Source organism: Taeniopygia guttata, chromosome 2, assembly GCF_048771995.1.
Source record: "Taeniopygia guttata chromosome 2, bTaeGut7.mat, whole genome shotgun sequence".
NCBI lineage: Eukaryota > Metazoa > Chordata > Aves > Passeriformes > Estrildidae > Taeniopygia > Taeniopygia guttata.
In genome coordinates this window covers 106,049,679-106,067,105 of record NC_133026.1, presented here as the reverse complement: position 1 = coordinate 106,067,105, position 17,427 = coordinate 106,049,679, and the positions used below count along the sequence as shown (strand labels likewise).

General features: G+C 39.7%; 1 protein-coding gene across 11 annotated transcripts in view; it reads left to right on the top strand.

Moving 5' to 3' along the window:
* Positions 1 to 16,533, top strand: part of ZNF521 (zinc finger protein 521) — a 229,754-nt gene extending 213,221 nt beyond the window's left edge. For all 11 annotated transcript variants that reach the window (XM_030266110.4, XM_030266100.4, XM_072924580.1 and 8 more), the window contains one exon: positions 15,705 to 16,533. In XM_030266110.4, the coding sequence (XP_030121970.1) occupies positions 15,705 to 15,734 (30 nt within the window). In that variant the 3' untranslated portion in view covers positions 15,735 to 16,533. The remainder of the gene's footprint in view (positions 1 to 15,704) is intronic.
* The last annotated feature ends 894 nt before the right edge of the window (positions 16,534 to 17,427 follow it).

Here is a 17,427-nt window from a genome sequence, read left to right as displayed (position 1 = left end):
TCCTTTACTGTGAGATCTCTTGGTGTTAAAACTGTCACACTACTAGTGCCTGGTAAAGGTGGCTTTATGATGTGTATTAATGATGAATTGTCATTTAAGGGTGAGGAGGCAGGTAAAGGATATGCTACCATTTGTTTTAAGCTCTTGTTAGAAAATGCTGGGGAGCAAATAGACAGAAAGGTAGATTTTTTTACTTCAAACAACAAACAGCTTTGAACAGTACAGAGAAATTGTCACAGCTCAGAGTAAGAGCTGTTGATGGCAAATTCATCTTTCTTCCCAATCTAAGCATATTTAACTGTTTCTTGGTACAGTGCATCTCTGTCTCTCCATGTCAAGATCTGAACCAACAGCACTGTAAATTGAATATATTATTTACCCATCAGCTGAATTTTATTTTTTTTGAAATTTATCTACTCTTTTAGCTGAAAAGCCCTCTTAAAGGCTGCAAGTTGCTTCTTTGCTACCTGAGACTTGAAATTCTTGTGATCAAGTGCTGTAAGATAGTACAGTCTTAACTAAACAGGTAGTGTATGAAGATTTTTTATTATTATTATTGCTGTAAGGCACTGTCAGAAGACTGGTGAGACTGTCTAACTTTGAAAGAATTGCACTCAGCTCACAGAGATTTAGATGATGCTTTATCAACCTGGCACTTTACCACAACATTAAACTCAGAATATGGTTAAAAGACCATGTACTTGACTGTCATGGCAATATTAATTTGCAGTGTTTCACTGGATGTAATCTCATGTAGTCTGTTGTTTGTATTCCTTTAAAACTTATAAATCAAATCCAGACCTGGAATAACAGTGTATGAACTTAACAGATGTGCTGCCATAAGGGACCTGCTAGGTTATAAACTGCAGAAAGGATCTTTTTCTATTTCAGATTTCTAGCTTATTCCAGGGAGATTTAGTAACCACAGCAGTAAGGTGGAAGGTCACATGCTAGGACAGTAGCACCCACCCAGCACTTGACGTTGGGTGTAATTGTCAGGAAATCCACCTCTAATCATTTTATTATTCAGTTGTAGCATCCACCAAAGCTCCTGAGCAAAAGTAGGGCAAGAATGACTTCAGTAGTTCTGTGTCCAGGTTTTCTTAGGTGAAAGATCACTTTGAGATGACACAGTTGAGTAGTCAGGCTGAAATCCTAGTTGGTATTTTATTAATTTTGCACCAAGATAAATCTTGAAATTCTGACAAACTCCATGACAGGTGAAATTCCTTCTTGCAGAATCTGCTCAGCAAGAGGCTGCTCATTTCGTTCTGTTCAGAGGCAGGCAACAGGAGGGCAGCTTTATAATCAGCCCTCAAAGGAGCCCTGGCCGCCCCAGAGCCTTGGACTGATTGAATAACTCCTGGGCCTCTTCCCCTAGGCTTCCATCAGCAGGGGTCCTGTGGAAAGCAATCTCCCGCAGACTGGCACTGAAGTGAGCTTTAAACTACTATTTTCTGCTCTCCAGAGGAGCCTGGAGTACTAAAAGATAGATGGACTGCAGATATTTTATGAGAAACTGTCAGAAGAAGAGCAGAGTAAATGTTTTTTTCCCTCCTTCGAGTCACACGCTGCATCACTGTAGAATTTTTCCCAGAATCTTTTACACTGAAAGTTTGAAATTAATTGGTTGCTAACCTTAATTTCCCTCCTCCCTCTTATTTTTCTTTTTTTTTCCCTTTCCCTCTTTTTCTTCTTCTCTTTTTTTTTCCCCCTTAAATATTCACTCGGAGGCCCTTTGCTTAACCACAGTTGCAGAAAATCAGTACCATTTGCACTGAAATATTTATAATGACAGAATGAAAAATTGGATTCATTTTCTGGCCTGTAGCCGAACAGTCTGCAACTTTGCACAGCATTGTTTAGCATCTCTCATTCCTTCCTTTCATTGGGGTCCTTTTCAGACACACACACACACGCGCTGCCCATGCTTCAGAGGAATGTTTAGCAAAACACAGAGCCATTTTTAATCTCAGCCTTGAGAAAACAACTTGTCTCTAACCTTGCCACCATTTGCGGGGGCGGGGGGGGGGAAGCAAAGGGGGAGGTCCCGGGGAAACATGTAGAATTCCTCTTACAGGAGAGATTGTGGAGAGTGACATGCAGTAGTAATCTGTCCTCTACACTGTAGAACGGCTAGCATTCTCCAAATTGCTTTGGTGTGTCACAGACTAGGCAGGGTGGACTCAGTACCAGGTTGGATAGCAGGATCTTTCCAGAAAACCCTGTTCTGCCACTGATTCCCTCCATGTCATTGAGAAACTCATTTGCCCACAAAGGAAGAGGTTGTCAACAGCTCCCTTTTGTGCCTGAGCAGAGACTGTAAAAATGCCCTGTGCTTCTTTGCACCTCCAGAAAACAGAAGATGCTGGAACTGTACATATTTACTTCCCTTGAAGCAATGGTGTGAAGGTGAAGTGGTTGATGTTTGCAAAGAGCTTTGAAAATGAAAGTGCAGATCCTCAGGCTCCAATTTACATCCCCTGCCAGTATAAAAGGTACCTTAGTCAGACAGCCAAGGATTCCCTCAGTACGCAGCAAATCCTGTTTATTTTGCAAGCTTGGTTCTGTATCACTCCCTTTTGGTCCTCACAGGCATGTCTCAGACTCAAATGAATTCCAGGGATTTTTAATTGCTATAACAATCCCATGAGGCTATTATGAGCTGGCATACGTTTGGGCAGTGTTAGGAATACTTTAACATACACTGAGGACTATGGTAGCCCATGATTTGAATGGTAAGGCCACATGGATTTACAATAATATACAGTGAATATGTAGGAATTAATCTGAAAATGCACACAATTTAGCAGAGAATTGTAAGTCTCTATAGATGTCAGACTCTTGTGCAGAACTTAATAGGGAAATATATTTGTGAAAAGAGTAATTTCAAAAACCCTTAGAAATTACTCTCTGGTGAGTTTGTAGATTGCTTTGACAATGCAGTTTTTTCTGGAAAAACAAGACCTGTGGCCAAAATCTTAATTCCTAATGCCTAAAAAGAGGCTTCTTGAGACAATACTGGGTCCTCCAAGAAAGTGGGTTGGATGCAGGGGTGGATTCTGCAAGGTGCTGAGAATCTCCTGAAAATGCAGGTGACAGAAATTGCCTGTCAAGGTCCAAAAATGTCATTTTTTGCTAACTTCACCCATATCAAATTTATGACGCAGCTCTATTGCTGACGGCAGGTGTCTGTGTATACTCCTAAATTCTGTTCTTTCAATTCCACATCATTCATCTAAGCACAAACGTTTTATTTCTTTGCTTTCTTCTGTAAAAACTTCTTGATGCTGGCTCCCCTTCAATGCTCTCAGGAGCACAGCCTGAGCAGGTGTGCCTAGAAGGAGTAGGAAGCGGTGGACATCTGCTATAGGCGCCAGTACGGCTCAGCTAACGCAGCACAGCATCTCATGGTTTGTGAGCAACACACAGTTCTTATCATTCAAAGTTTCCTACAAACTTGCAGATTTGTCTTTTTACCGTGTTTCCCAAGATACTTTGACAGGTCAGCCTGAAGTGATGAGCGTTCTGACACAAACTGCATCGTGTCTTAGAAATTTTGCCTGCAGTTGTTTTACTTTAGTATCACTTTGATTTGAAAAGAACTTTGTACAAAGTGATGTGGTTTTAGGATATAACAAAAAAAAAAAATCCAGTATGCATGTATTACAGAGATTTTTGTAATTTCTTGCTTAGCCCATATTATTGCTTTCTGATTTTCTTTTTTCTTCATTTATATAAATGAAGAACAGTATAATTTTTGTAATTTTTATCATTTACTGAGACTCAAAACTAACAGAGATGAGACAGAATGCGAGCTTTAATTGCAAATAGTAAATACGGTTTTAAACTGACAATTTGAAAGCAAATTGTCCTGACTATTTAATCATATTTTAAGGGATGTCACAAACCCATAGTAGGCTCTTTCAAATCCAGAAGTATTTCTTTGTTTAAGCTGTGCAGGACACAAATATACAGGTGTGTAATATGCCTTAGGATGCTAAAAATATTTGTGGAGACAATAGACTACAGACCACAGTGAAATGGCAGTACAGATGGAATGGTGCAGAATAGTTACTGAACTTCAGGGACTGTAAGAGTAGCCAACAAACAAATGTTTTATCTCACTGTTGAAGAGAGTACCTTTCTAAGAAAGCTGTTTTCTCTGTGGGCCTGAACTGCTGTGTGGGTTTTTGTTTGGAGTGCCAATCTGTTTACTAAAGTTATTAGTTTATAAATTTTGCCATGGTAAAGTAACTGTGAGAGCTTTAAATTAGAGTAAGTGCCACTTCTGTGTGGCAGGTTCCTTTGAGGGCTTATTAGAAGGCAGGCCTCCTGTTGCCTGCCCCTTTATGCATGGCACTATTGCTGCGGGTACTTGTTTATAGCTAACTTTTGAATTTATATAAGTGTACACTGGTATGATGAATTGCCCTCCAATTGCAAAGATTTTCCTTTAGTTTTTTCTGGGTTCAAGCTAATACTTTACTTTAAAGGGTTATTTCTATTAGGTGGGTTTTATTTTGATGAATTAAAATTAACTTGGAGTAGCAAATGACATACGATCATGAGGGTTATAGATTAGCCTCACCATAGCTACAGCACATCTTTTTGTAAAGGAATTAAAGTTCTCTGTTTCAGATACCTTGGCACTAAACATAGAGAGCAAATGCGTGTTGTCTCCAGTTATTTTCCTCGTAAATGTGATTCTTTTCACTCAATCCAAAGATTACTACACTAAAAACAGTCCTAATGGGCAACAAAGGGTGAAAGCAGCAGCTGCAGAAGGCTGGATCCCCTAGCAGGAGATAGCCAAGGAGAAGGAGTAACCAGCATCAGAAACCAAAGCCAGAGGTGACAGGTGGGGGCGTTTCTTCAACTGTCAGTGCAGGGTCAAGGCAGGACCTAATGATGCATCTGACTTGCAACATGTCACCGGCCAGCTCTCTGACAGGAAACAGAATGACCAACCTCAGAGAATGACATTTGCTAGAAGAAGAGATCATCTCTCACAGGGAGGAAGGAGAAAGGCATGAAAGGATGCTTCTTCATGTGGTACTTCTTGTTTGGGGGAGGAGTATTAAATTGTAGGAATTGGACTTCACTGCCTTCCGCATTTTTTAAGGTTCTGTAAACAGGAGAAAGTGAGAGTAAAATTCCTCCCATTTAGCTGTGGTCACATTTCACACTTCTTTTACACAAATGCGATTGAAAAAAAAAAAAACAAACAAGAAAGCAGAAGACAATAGAGAATCCAAACTGCATTTTACAACCAAAAACCACAAAGACAAACAAGAAATTTTCTTGTCCTCGTACCACATGTTAGTAAATGCTCCAGATTTATTGATTTACAATGTGTGGCCTCACAAAATTTAGTGAGGGACTTTGTTATAAAGGGCAAAATAGCATTCTGGTCTCTCTAAAAGTCACCTTTAAAACATGGAGTTTCTTAGACTTAAAAGGGGGAAACTCAGATGAGGTTGCTCTAAGAACAAAACATTTCAACACAGGGTTCTTAACTGTCTAACTAATCACCAGCTATGAAGGGATAAAAATTGTCCTTAGTTTCCTTTCCAAGCAATAGATTTGTAATTCACATACACACCAAGTCTGCCACATAGGCACTGTCTCAGCTCCTGCTATTCCTGGTTTGAAGAGCTGTAGGAATAAGGACTGTAAGATGTCCAAGATGGGCTGGCACAGTAACCGGTTGTGAAGGAAGTCAGAGAGCAAAATCCATGGGGACCTCTGCTTATCAGCTCAGAAATCCTTGGCTGTTACCATCAAATCTGCTCAATCTGGCTTTCCTTGCAAACTGTCTTGAAGGAAAAAGATGCACCAATGTGCAACAGAGTTTGGAGCTTTTAGAAGAGGAGGAGAGCTAGTAGAGCACCATAGCTTTTCCTTTTCTATCCTACACAGTCTAAAATTGTCATACAATGGACAAGGGGACAAATTCCTATTTACATTCCTGATTTCAGGATCCAACATACATTCCCATCCATTTTTTTATTATCTTAACTGGGTACATATGCTTGCTAGATGGATAACTTCCAGATATGATTTCCACATGTAAAAGGAAAGTTTGCTGATTTTAAAACTGGATTTGTTCAGGGTTTTCTTTCACCTGAGTGAAAATGTTAGCCACTGTGTGTTAATCCTGGACTGATCCACAATCTCCAGTGTGCCAGGTACTGTTGTACAAGGCCCCACGCACCAGCTGGCAATGTGTGGAGAATCCAGATTCCAGGCTGTCCCCATGTCACCTGGTAAGCACTGTACCCAGTGTAATGTCAGAAAGGTAGGGAGGTGAACTCAACAATCGATACAAGTGTGGGATGTGTCTGTCTGTATAACAGGACTGCAGACAAGTTACAGCACTTTTCTTTCTAGCTGTATCAAGAAAGTTGTAATTTCACTTGTAATTTTGTTCAAAGAGATTCTAGTATGTGCACCTGTGGAAAATTGGAAAGTATCATTGTTTTAAAGGTTACCCTTTGCATATAAATCACAGCTCTGTGTGCTTCCCCATTTTAATTGGGTGACCTTTTGAATCCTATGGACAGGAGCTTGAATTCTGGACTTGTAGGTTGGTTGAAGATTTGAAATCAATTAATGTTTTAGCAATTACATCTGCTTAAAAGCAGAGAACCCAAAATGGAAATTTGAGAAGAAGAATTCCCCTTGGAAAATTCCTTTTCACGAGTCATAGAAAACTTCATTGCAGACCAAATAGATATGCATAAAATCCAGATTCATTTGTCAGTTTAATCCTTGAAAAGGATCAGGATTCATTGAGTATGAGAGAAAGAGGAGTAAGGAACGTGTAATGTTTCCAACAGGACATTTTTGTGCAATTATCAGTTTAAGCTTCCATTATTTGTCACTAATTACTGCGCTGAGCTGTTAAATATTTAGTAGTAGTTTGTTTAATTGAGTTTGACCTATAAAGGAATCTGTGCATAGCACAGCTCTAGTTCCAGGAGCCAGTTCCTCACTCACAGCTAGCAAATTTGTATTCACATAAGATGATCTCATGTTGTCAGACAAAGGGGTTTGTTTTTGTTGTGCAGGTTTGTTACCTCTCTCTCCCCCACAGATTTATTTGTCTTTAAGGTATCTGAAATCAGAGCACAAAGTAGAAACGCTGCCTGTGGATGTAAAAGGGGAGGTCAGTCAAATTTGTTTACAGATGTTGTAGTTTAGAAAGCATCAGCATAATAAAAAAAAATTAAAGCAGAGCAACAGCTAGCCCATGAACGCATGCCTTGTAAAACACTGACTTAATCCCTGAATATCTTATTAGGCAGTATTGCCTATCAAGGCTTGTTGTCCCCTGTTACTCTGTTGTACAATAGCTGCAGACAAATCTGTATTTGTTCAACTTTGCTTGCTGTGTCTGGCAGGGTGAAGAGACTTTTGGCTGTGGCCTCTGCAGAGGGTGTGCAAGAATCGATCAGTATACAAGCAATATTCACTTTGCTTTAGCCTGGCTGTATTCTTTTTCAATCCTGTCTTGAAACTCCCTTGATTTCAGTGGAGCTTTTCTTAATTTATACCAGGGTAACCATAACCATATTCTAAAGTAATAAGACTTTTGATATATTTCTCAGAAGTGCCTCCTTCTGCCTTTTTTGTTTAAGCTTTCATTCCCACTTAATGAACAATTTTCTTATTGGGGAAGAATGCTTGTGTATTAATTTCAAACATTTGCAGTATCACTTTAAGGCTTTGTTTAACTACAGACAAGACTTAGACCTGGATCCTGATTATCAATACAGCCCCTTTGCCATGTAAAAGAACAGAGAGGTTTCTCAGTTTAGAAGAATTGTTGTGAAGATGCCCTGACCATCACTTTCTCCTTTATGGGGCAATGCACACACCTTTTCCCATGCAGCCAGGCACATCTTGCCTGAAATGGAAGACATTCTTGCAAGTTTCACTGCATTTCAATGAGCAGCAGACAGGGTGAGGCAGGCTTATGGGAGGCGATTGCCTGGCACCATAGGTTAAAACAGCCTTCAAGCTACTCTGATTTATGTCAGAGGCTTAGCTGGGAGCCCCCTGCCAACGCTCATAATGAGGAAGGTGCAAGGATGGTGAACAGGCATTGGTGTTTGTGTCTGTTCTCTTCTATGACAATGATGAAAGTGTTATTTGCTGTTCCCAGGAATATATGTCATTCTTTTCCATACAACAAATCTGTGATATATGTACTCGCATATAGTAATGAATCCAAAAGGAATCATTGACATTTTACTAGTGGCTTACTGGAAGTCTCTGAAGAAAAATAGGTATCAGGGGTTTTAGTTTGGTTTGGGTTTGGTTTTAATTTTCAGTTTGCATCCCTGAGAACATGCTCTTCATTTTGAGATTTTTTTACAGGTAGTTTTTCTCTGGCCCAGCTGGAAATCCTGAGTGGAAAAACCAGAACACTGAGAGTTTTACATAAATATGATAAAGAATAAAATCTGATTAGCAGTCATGCTATTTCAGAAATATTAACATAATATCTAATCACATAGCTTAGGTGAATTAATTTATATGAATGACTGCAATTCATTGTAGACTTTCCTAAATTATCATTGTCAACAGTGGTCAGTCATGTCCTAAAATGACCACTTAATTAGCAAACATGTCTGAGAACAGACCCGATTCTCAAAGGCTGGTAAACATCAACTCACCACACATAAATGGTATTTATGGGAGCACAGATTCTCTTGGGATTTGGCCCCTTTCTTGTTGTGGAAATAGCTCTGGTTTATTTCAGATCAATTTTCTTGGGAATCTGAAGTTTTGGAGACTGCATTTTGTTAGGTCTGTGCTGGTAAGCAAAATTAGCCTGGATGAAAACTCCATGCCTACTTTAGTGTAATTATAAATTCATTGTTAGTCCTCCTGCTCTGCCAGCTGCACTAAGTACTGGAGATGCTAGTGGCAGGGACACTTTGCCTGGACTTTTTCTGTTCTCTGCAGAATTTCAAAGTCTCCATTCAGTCTCCTACTTTTCCTCATTCACTCAGTATAAATGTGACCACTGAAATATGAATATATATTCATCTCAGAAGCATTGCAATTCGTCGGGCAAAACACATCAGAAACATTTGTTAGTTCCAACATTTTAGATACACTAATTGAAGTTCATTTCTTGTAGTTAGTGTTTTATGAAAGGAAGGGTGGGGTCTGAGGGGAAAATAATCACTCATTTGTTAATGAGCTTCAACTGAAGTTGCTGTTTTTGTATTTCACGTATGTGAAAAGGACAGAAATGTTTACAATCTGAATGTCCATACATACTTTGTCAGTACAATTAAGGATTACAGAATCATAGAATGAGCCGGGACATGACCCTAACCTTCAATTAATTCATTTGGTGGAGTGCCCTATAGAGGTCATTACCCTTAGTACAGAAACCCAAATCCCATCTATACTATTTTTTTACCTGTACAGCAACTAAGCCTCAGAAACCCACATACCTGAATATTCTTAATTGCTTGCAGCAGCAGAAGAGCTAGTGCCATAATTTGTTGGGGCATCGAAAGTAAGTTTACTGCTTTCAGATAGTTCAAGATAGCACAGATATTCTACTGAAACCAGCTCCTAACTATGCAGATTTGGTTTCATTTCTGATTTTGGGTTGGCTGAGCCTCTTCCTCTCCTGGGATGAACATCAGGAAAAAAAATACTAACCCTGAGGTCTGTGAAACTGTGAAATAGTCTCCCAGGAGGAGCATTGGAAGCTCTAATTAAAATTGGACTGGGCAAAACACTTGAAATTACACTATAGGCAATAATCCAACACTGGCAAGATGGGTGGAGAAAACGCCCTAATGGGTCTTTTCTGCCTTTAAATTCTATGAATTCTTGTTCTTCTCTTTTATTATGCAATTTCACCTTTTTGTTTAATAGTGACATAGTGTCATCTAGAAAGTATTATAAGACACTATTGTGAGCTGAGGGAGATGATGTTAAATATCAAAAGAAAATGCAACAGTTTTTCTGCAGGTTCACAGTGATTATATGGAGATAAGAAAAGAGAAACTGACTAAGTGAGGAACATGAGTGCAGTGGTTTTAACTGTAAGACAGTGGCAAATTCATTGCATGCCTGCAATATGCATGTTTATCATTTTGACATTGCATTTCATATTCTCTTATGAAGAACAGCCACATTCCAGCAAATCTAACACAGGTGTGGGAAAGTCATTTATTCTAACTGTGTAGATTGCTCAGATTGCTGGAGACATTTTCTATCCCAGTGTTTCACATATCCCCAAAGACCTGGACTAAATAATATATTTTACATCTTAATTTATAGTTTGTATTTAATCTTAGCATTGTACAAATCTAAGTAACTCATTGATTCAGTCCTTGAGTATAATCATATTACAGTTTACCAGGAAAGAATCCTTCAGCAATATAATGGGGCCTTGACAGGAAACTCTGTGCTACAGTATTGAAGCAGCACAAATCTGAAGAAACAGAGTGAAAAACAACCTTTTGTGCTACGTTTTTTATAGTTTAGTCTGAATTAGTTTCATTTATTTGGTTTTGGTGTTACCACTTAATACTCCTTTTCCCTCCTCCCTCACCTTTCCATATGGTATAATATTCCAACAGTGTCCAATACAGAGCTTTCTGCATCACAGGTCATGACAACCAGCATAATTAACAGAGCATTGGACCAAAGTACTGGGACCCATGTTGATCCTGTGCTAGGTTTTGCTAGGCTTGCCTTTCCACAGGCCTTTCTTTCTTCTCCTTTGGTTCTGGAAAATGCAGCATCCTCTTCCTAGCTGCAGGCAGTTTGTAAAGTGTGGTACAGGATAAGAAGTTGAAATAAAAAAGAAGGGAAGAGAAGCAGAAAATCTTGATTAGAAAGTATAATTTAATAGAACGTGTATTGAACCAAATGTATTGATTAATGCGGTAGATATAGTACTTATATTGATTCAAACTAGAGATTTAGTACTAAAAGCTGTAAGCCAAAAAGCTGTTGCAGATTGCTACAAAAGTCAGTTTAATGCTGTCCTTGAGAATGCCTTCACAAAGAAATTCTTCTAATGTTTGAGGAGTAGGTAGAATGCGGTATATGTCAGTTTGATCCCGGAGGGTTTTATTTTGTACTCTAATAGCTGTTACGAGCCTACATTATATCCAAGGAGTAATTTTCCTTAGGGGTGCCCAGCTCGCTTTGTGTCAATATTCTAGCATTTTAAGTCACGTACAGTATATGCTTCTGGGAACAGTGCAGGAGCCAGCCAGACTCATAATGGTCTGCATTCATTAATAAAGGCAGAAGCTTCTGTCCCTCCATTGCCCACTACAGGGATGCCTCCCTGGTCTTCGGGGACCCGTACAGACACATTTAAAGAAAGCTTTATTTTGAGTGGGCAGGAGATGAAATGCAGGACTTGCAGGCATTTCCTAAGTCAGCTATATGCCCGAGCACAGGGGTGACCTTAATGGGTCAAAGAAGAATGCAGGTCAAAAGACTTATTATCCAGCCTGTTGGAAACCAATTGCTTTTGTTAAAAAAAAGAGTAAATTGTAGCGCTTAAAGGTTGATAGTAATGTAGAGTTCTGTTTTACTACCTGGAGCTAGATTGCATTGCAGTGGGGTGGATTTTTATTTTTTTGAATGCAAAAAAAATGCAAGATGGTCTGTAATGTACACAGATAAAGGATTTCAGATAAGTGATAACATGTAGGGTACCATAATTACTTAATCAGTGATGATTGATTACACATGTTTGTGTTCTTGAACTAAGGAAAAAATAACATGCTGCTGTGGTACTGTTACCATCTGTTGAAATAATGCACCTACATTTCATCTTTATGCCTCTTCACGTGTACCTTCTTTGCACTGTTTGTCAGGTGCAGCCATGTCTTAGTTCATCTGCTCATAAAATTGAGAAGTCCCATTTAAATTGAATGAAACCACAGGTCACATTAAGGATTCTAATGGGCCACTGAGTCTGTAGCTATCTGTGGGTATTTTTTTTCTCGTTAATTTTGATGCTGTGGGCAGGAACTTTTTGCCAGCTATTACTTCTCATGTTCCCTCTGAAACACAAAGGCATGCACCAAACGACAAGTATTATTATCTCTTTTGTCTCCAGCCTTTCTGTGAAGAAACCATTTTGAATTTGTTTGCCAAGGAGATTCTTCCACACAGTATTATCCTAGAATTCTTTGCATGTTTTCAAGTCCTTAACACTGACAACAGGGATATCTCAAAGCATTTTCATCCAGAAAAGTGGTGGCATGTAATTTTACAGTAGGTCACGTAACAACTGGGATTCTGGATTCAGCTATCAAAAATAATTATTTCTAGGAATAGGGCAAATGCACTTAAGGAGTTTCTTTTGTTTGTGAAATATACTGAATTCAGGTTTTCCCAGGTAATATGCCTGCATTCCAGATAACACTGAGACATAAAAATTGGAGATGAAGGAGTTTTCCTGGTTTGTGTCTACATGATAGCAGATGCAGTGACACACACGCCTCTCCTGCTACCCTGTTCCTCCATTTTGTGCATGCAAGGCTCAAATTTGTATTTGCAAACTAGTGTCTTCTCATGAGATCCCAGCTCTTGGAAATTGGAACACAGCTGTTGCTGAAGTCCAGGAAAGATTATATTGAGAAAAAATATTTTCCTCTTTCCATGGCTAAGCAGGAAATTGACATTTTTGCTTTGTATGGAGACTACCACATAATTAAACAGATGTGCTTATGCACAATCAGATTTGGGGGAGGCAAAGAAGGGGAGCATATGATACCTCCTGTACTTCGCTAAATGATGTCTCTTTGGCAAGTGGAGGTACTAATTGTTCCAAACTCAGGAAAACTAGCTGAAGTTTCTGGAGGAGGCGTGTTTCAGGCTTGTCTAGTGTGTCTTTAGTGAAGGGCAGCGTGCTCTCCGAAGCACACAGGGGATCTCAAGTGTAATATTGTGCTCTCCCTGGGTGCGCTGTGCTCCTGTGGCCCTGTCGCGTCCCTGCCGGCGGGAGCTCCAAATTCCGCTTTCCCCGTGTGCCTGATCTCCCACTGCTGGGAGGCGGGAGCTCGCTGCACACGAGGCAAAGAGACTATCAGAGTCAAGATCTGCTGTGTGGATAATAGAGGAGAAATTTTGCCCTAAATTTTTAAACAAAACACCCCTCATAAAAACAACAACAGTTCATAACTGGGATTAATGTTTGCAATTTTCAGTCACTTAGACACGAGGTCTCCAATAGATGGCTTTTGGTAGAGTGGAATATGGCTCTCTGTAGGATTACAGAATTTTTCTCCTTTTCTTATCTCTCCCCTCCTATCCTTCGCCTGCTTGTCTTGTCAATGTTATGTTCCTGAAGCACTTCCACTTTGTATTTTTTTGCAACTTAGGCAAATAGGTATTTCTCCCTAGTCCCTCACGTTTGGGGAGCCTTAATTACTTTGGAAACTGTGTTTTGTTTTGACTGTTTACAACTCATATTGTTGCCTTTTTAAGGCCTAAGCTGTTCAAAGCATTTCCTCATGTTCCTATCCTGCCCTGTCTTACTCTTCTCTGCAACGCTTGTTTGGTTTTTTCCTATTATTTCCTCATTATCTCCAGAGAATCTCATTTTGTGCCAAGGCACAGGAGTCAGGGACACTGAGAGCTAGGGCAAGTCAATCCTTATGCTGTGTTTTATTTTGTCTCCTTCATATTTGGGCATTTTTATTTTTTAATCAAAAATGCCATTGCAGCCAGAGTTACGGCTGCAATTTTAAAACACCTTTTGACTGCTTCATATGCAACTGTTCATTCAGCTTCATACTGATTATGCATTTTTCACTTAGTGAAAAGAAATAAAAAATGTGCATGACTGATGTGCTTACTCTCAGTAGACTAGAAACAAAAGACCATCCCCAAATATCTGTCTGCAATGTAACAATTGGTATATTACTTCAACTGCTCAGAAGCAGAGAAGAAAATCAGAATTCAGGCTGCCACCCCATATTTAACTTGTCCTGTTGTTTCTAGGTACTGCAGGGTCTCCAATAAGCCTGTGGTGTTATGCTGTAAGTGCTGCAATAAATGGACACAACAGGATGACAAAAGGACTGACTGTCAGGCTTAACTCTTAATTTCCTTGCTTTTGTGCTTTAAAGTCAGAGCCTATTACCTGTGACCAGCCAACATTTTCGGCTGCATCTATTATTAGTGCTTTACAGCATTTTGAAATTATTTTATGGGAAGGATGAGGAACTGGATGAAATCAAGTGGTGAAGCATATTTTTTTAACACTCTTTGGCCTTGGACAGTCTGGAATTCCTGCCATCAGCATTAAATCATTTTGCATTCACATCTGGAAATTGCATCTTTGAGTGTCACTGGGTCATTTTCCTTTAATCTTGAGAATGGCACTACATTAAAAATTCCTCAGTCTTACTGTAAGATCCTTTCCTTGCCAAATGTCCCATGAACTATTATTTCTGTGCGTGCACAGTTTAGGGAAAAGTGAAGGAGAATGGGAAAGAGGATTTTTAGGCTGGTCTGAGTCATGCTGTATTTCACATTTGTTTCACTGAGGCTGTTTTCATGTGTCCTTTCATGGGTGGCTCTGGAGGGTATGGTTCAGTAGATGTTCACTTTGTTGTAAATGATGACTGTCTTGTGGGAACAGGTTCATCCTAGTGTGCGTTAGTCCAAAGAGGTTTAAAGACAGATTAACTTAATAAAGAGGAGTGAAGGGTCTGGCTGTGCTGGGAGCAAATCAGGGGATGTGACACCCCTGCCCTCCGGGTCACTGGCCCAAATCTGGCCCCGATTACTAAGGGGAGAATTCATCACTAATCAGTGGCTGCCCTATTGTCTGAGAAGTAGCATTCACAGACATTTTCTAGTTATCTGTGGATCCAGTGTACACTGTAGAAAACTTGAGATGGTCCTTTTGATTGGTCCTTTGCTCTTACATCAATGCTTGTGAAGGATCTGAGCCAGTACAGGCAGCACAATAGCATCTTTCTGAAAGTGGCCAACTTGGTTGGAGGGGTAAGGAGGAAAGGGTGAAACTGGTGTTTGCTGCTTGATTTGGTGATTAATTGTTCAGGAAAGGAGAATTGAAGACTCCAAAGTCCATGCTATGCTTCTAGACAAAAGGCACTACATTCACCTGAGGAAAAATACCTGTGGGTTTTGGTGACCAAAGGGCAGGCTGTGCCAGCCCTTCCTGTTTTCTCATCAGTCTCTGACCTCTCTAGCAGAGTGGCTTTTACCAGACAATACCATGTGGAGGAAATAGGTTTTACTGCAGGAGTGCATTTGATGCAGTGCCACAGTCGAGGAAGCATGGGCCAGTGAGCATAAGACTTTTATGGCAAATGCACTTCACATTTTTGCAATGCATAAACCATGAGCCATGTGTAAGTAGATACCAGGATCACTGACCTGGTCTGCAATTTCACTGAGGCAGGTCAGCCCACACCCTATCTGTAGAGAGTGTGTTGTTCTTCTTGTGGCACATGTAAAGGATACTGGTGTGAAACAGCTGGGGAGAACTCCTCTCGTCCATAATTATGCTGTTTCTGGCTAGTTTAAACAAGGAGGGGTCAAGAATAGTCTCATTATCCAGCCCATCATTTTACAAGATATCTTGGGAAAATTGTTTTTGCATCCTTCTTTCACACACAAATGCCTGTCCTGTGACTAAGTTGTTTCTTTTGTTTTTGTTGCAGAATCATACGATGACCCAGCACAGCAGTTAGTGCAAGGCCCGTCTCTTCCAGAGAATTCTTTGTGGCACAAAAAGGGAACACATTTTACTCTTTGCACGAAACTTTCATTGTTAATGTATATTATTCAGAATCATTGTATTGTACCATAAAACTTGTATTATCGAAACTGTTGGATGTTCATGTGTTTGAACTTTTGAGCACCGGATAGACTTCTTGTATATAAAGTGTTGCACATGTATTATGTTGTCTGATACTAAAATGGTCTTATAAAGACAAGTGGACTTGGGCCCTATTCAGGAAAGATACAAATAATAATAATACTGTGTGAGGAGAAAAAAATAACTTAAGAAAAAATGTCATTTTCAAGGAGGAGGGAGAAAGTAATAGCTATGTTCCATTGCAGCTCTGTCTGGCCTCCCTTTCATTTAAACTTCAGTCCAGAAATCTCTCTTTTGGTATACAAACGGATGACTCTAAGACTATTTTTTATTGCTGAAGATTCTTGCAAAAAATATGAAGAGACTCTTTCTCACAGAGCAGGAACCCACAGTTGAATAAGGCCCATATATATATTTGTAAGCCTTGCGATATGACAGATAGCATTACCATATATGCAATAGTTGTTATGTAGTTTGTCAAAGAATTTTTTTTCCTGGATACCATTTGAAGCTTTGAGTGTTCAAGACTTTCCTTAATGATTTCACACGGCCAAATTCTTGAATCAGTTGAACTAACCTGTATGTTACTGTTATTAATGTTTACTCTGCGGTCTGAACCTGGAGATTACTGGAATTGTTTTCCAAAAGGAAATAAATTCAGTTTACCATTATGTGTGAGTGTGCTTTGTGTCTTGTCTTTTTCCTCAGAAAATATCATTATTATTACTGCTGCTATATTACCTAAAGAACCACCAGGATCTGGAATCCCATTGTATCAGGATCTCTCAGTAAAATACACTGCTCAGTAAAATAGGTTGCTTTTCTCAAAGGTAGATATTGAAATAAATGTAATAATAGAAACAAATTTGCTGGCCCACTGGAAAGAAATCTGTGCTTGAGAGTGATATTCACTGTATTCTGGGTTTGTTTCTTTTATTTGTTTGTCTCAGCAATTTCATACACACTTGACACGTTGGTAACCAGAGGAGTCACTACGCATCTTCCGTGTATAATTATTGGTAAATTTAAATAAAATATCACCTAGTGAGCTGGGTCTGGTACTGACAAGAGGGAGCCACCGCAGCTCTGGCCAGCAGTGCTGTTAAGCTGACATCCCTTACCCTCTCCTCTGGCACAGGTAGCAGAATTGGAGGTGGCGTGGGGTGATGCTCAATGGCACCTGGTCTTTTTTTGCTCAGGTCTGAATTGGCTCCTGAATGTCTGCAGTTTGAAGGAGAAGAAAAAAGGGGATAAAAACTATCCCTGCCTACCACTGTTCCCTGCTAATCCAGCTCACCTACAAAAGAGGACCAAAAAACATTCTCCAGCTATTCTAGTATCTCATCCCATTGCTGGAATTCTAGTTTTATCCCATGAAAACCAGTGCTGCTGAAATACTGCCTTTAAACATCCACACATCACAACAAGTCCAAATGTCTAGAACTGCTCACCTAGTGCTGCCAGGGTAGATATAAAGTGTGATTTCCAGTTTGCTGAGTGTAACAATTTGACTTCTTACAGATGGAGGACAGAGAGAAAAGAAGTAAAATCAGAAAGTGTCTGGC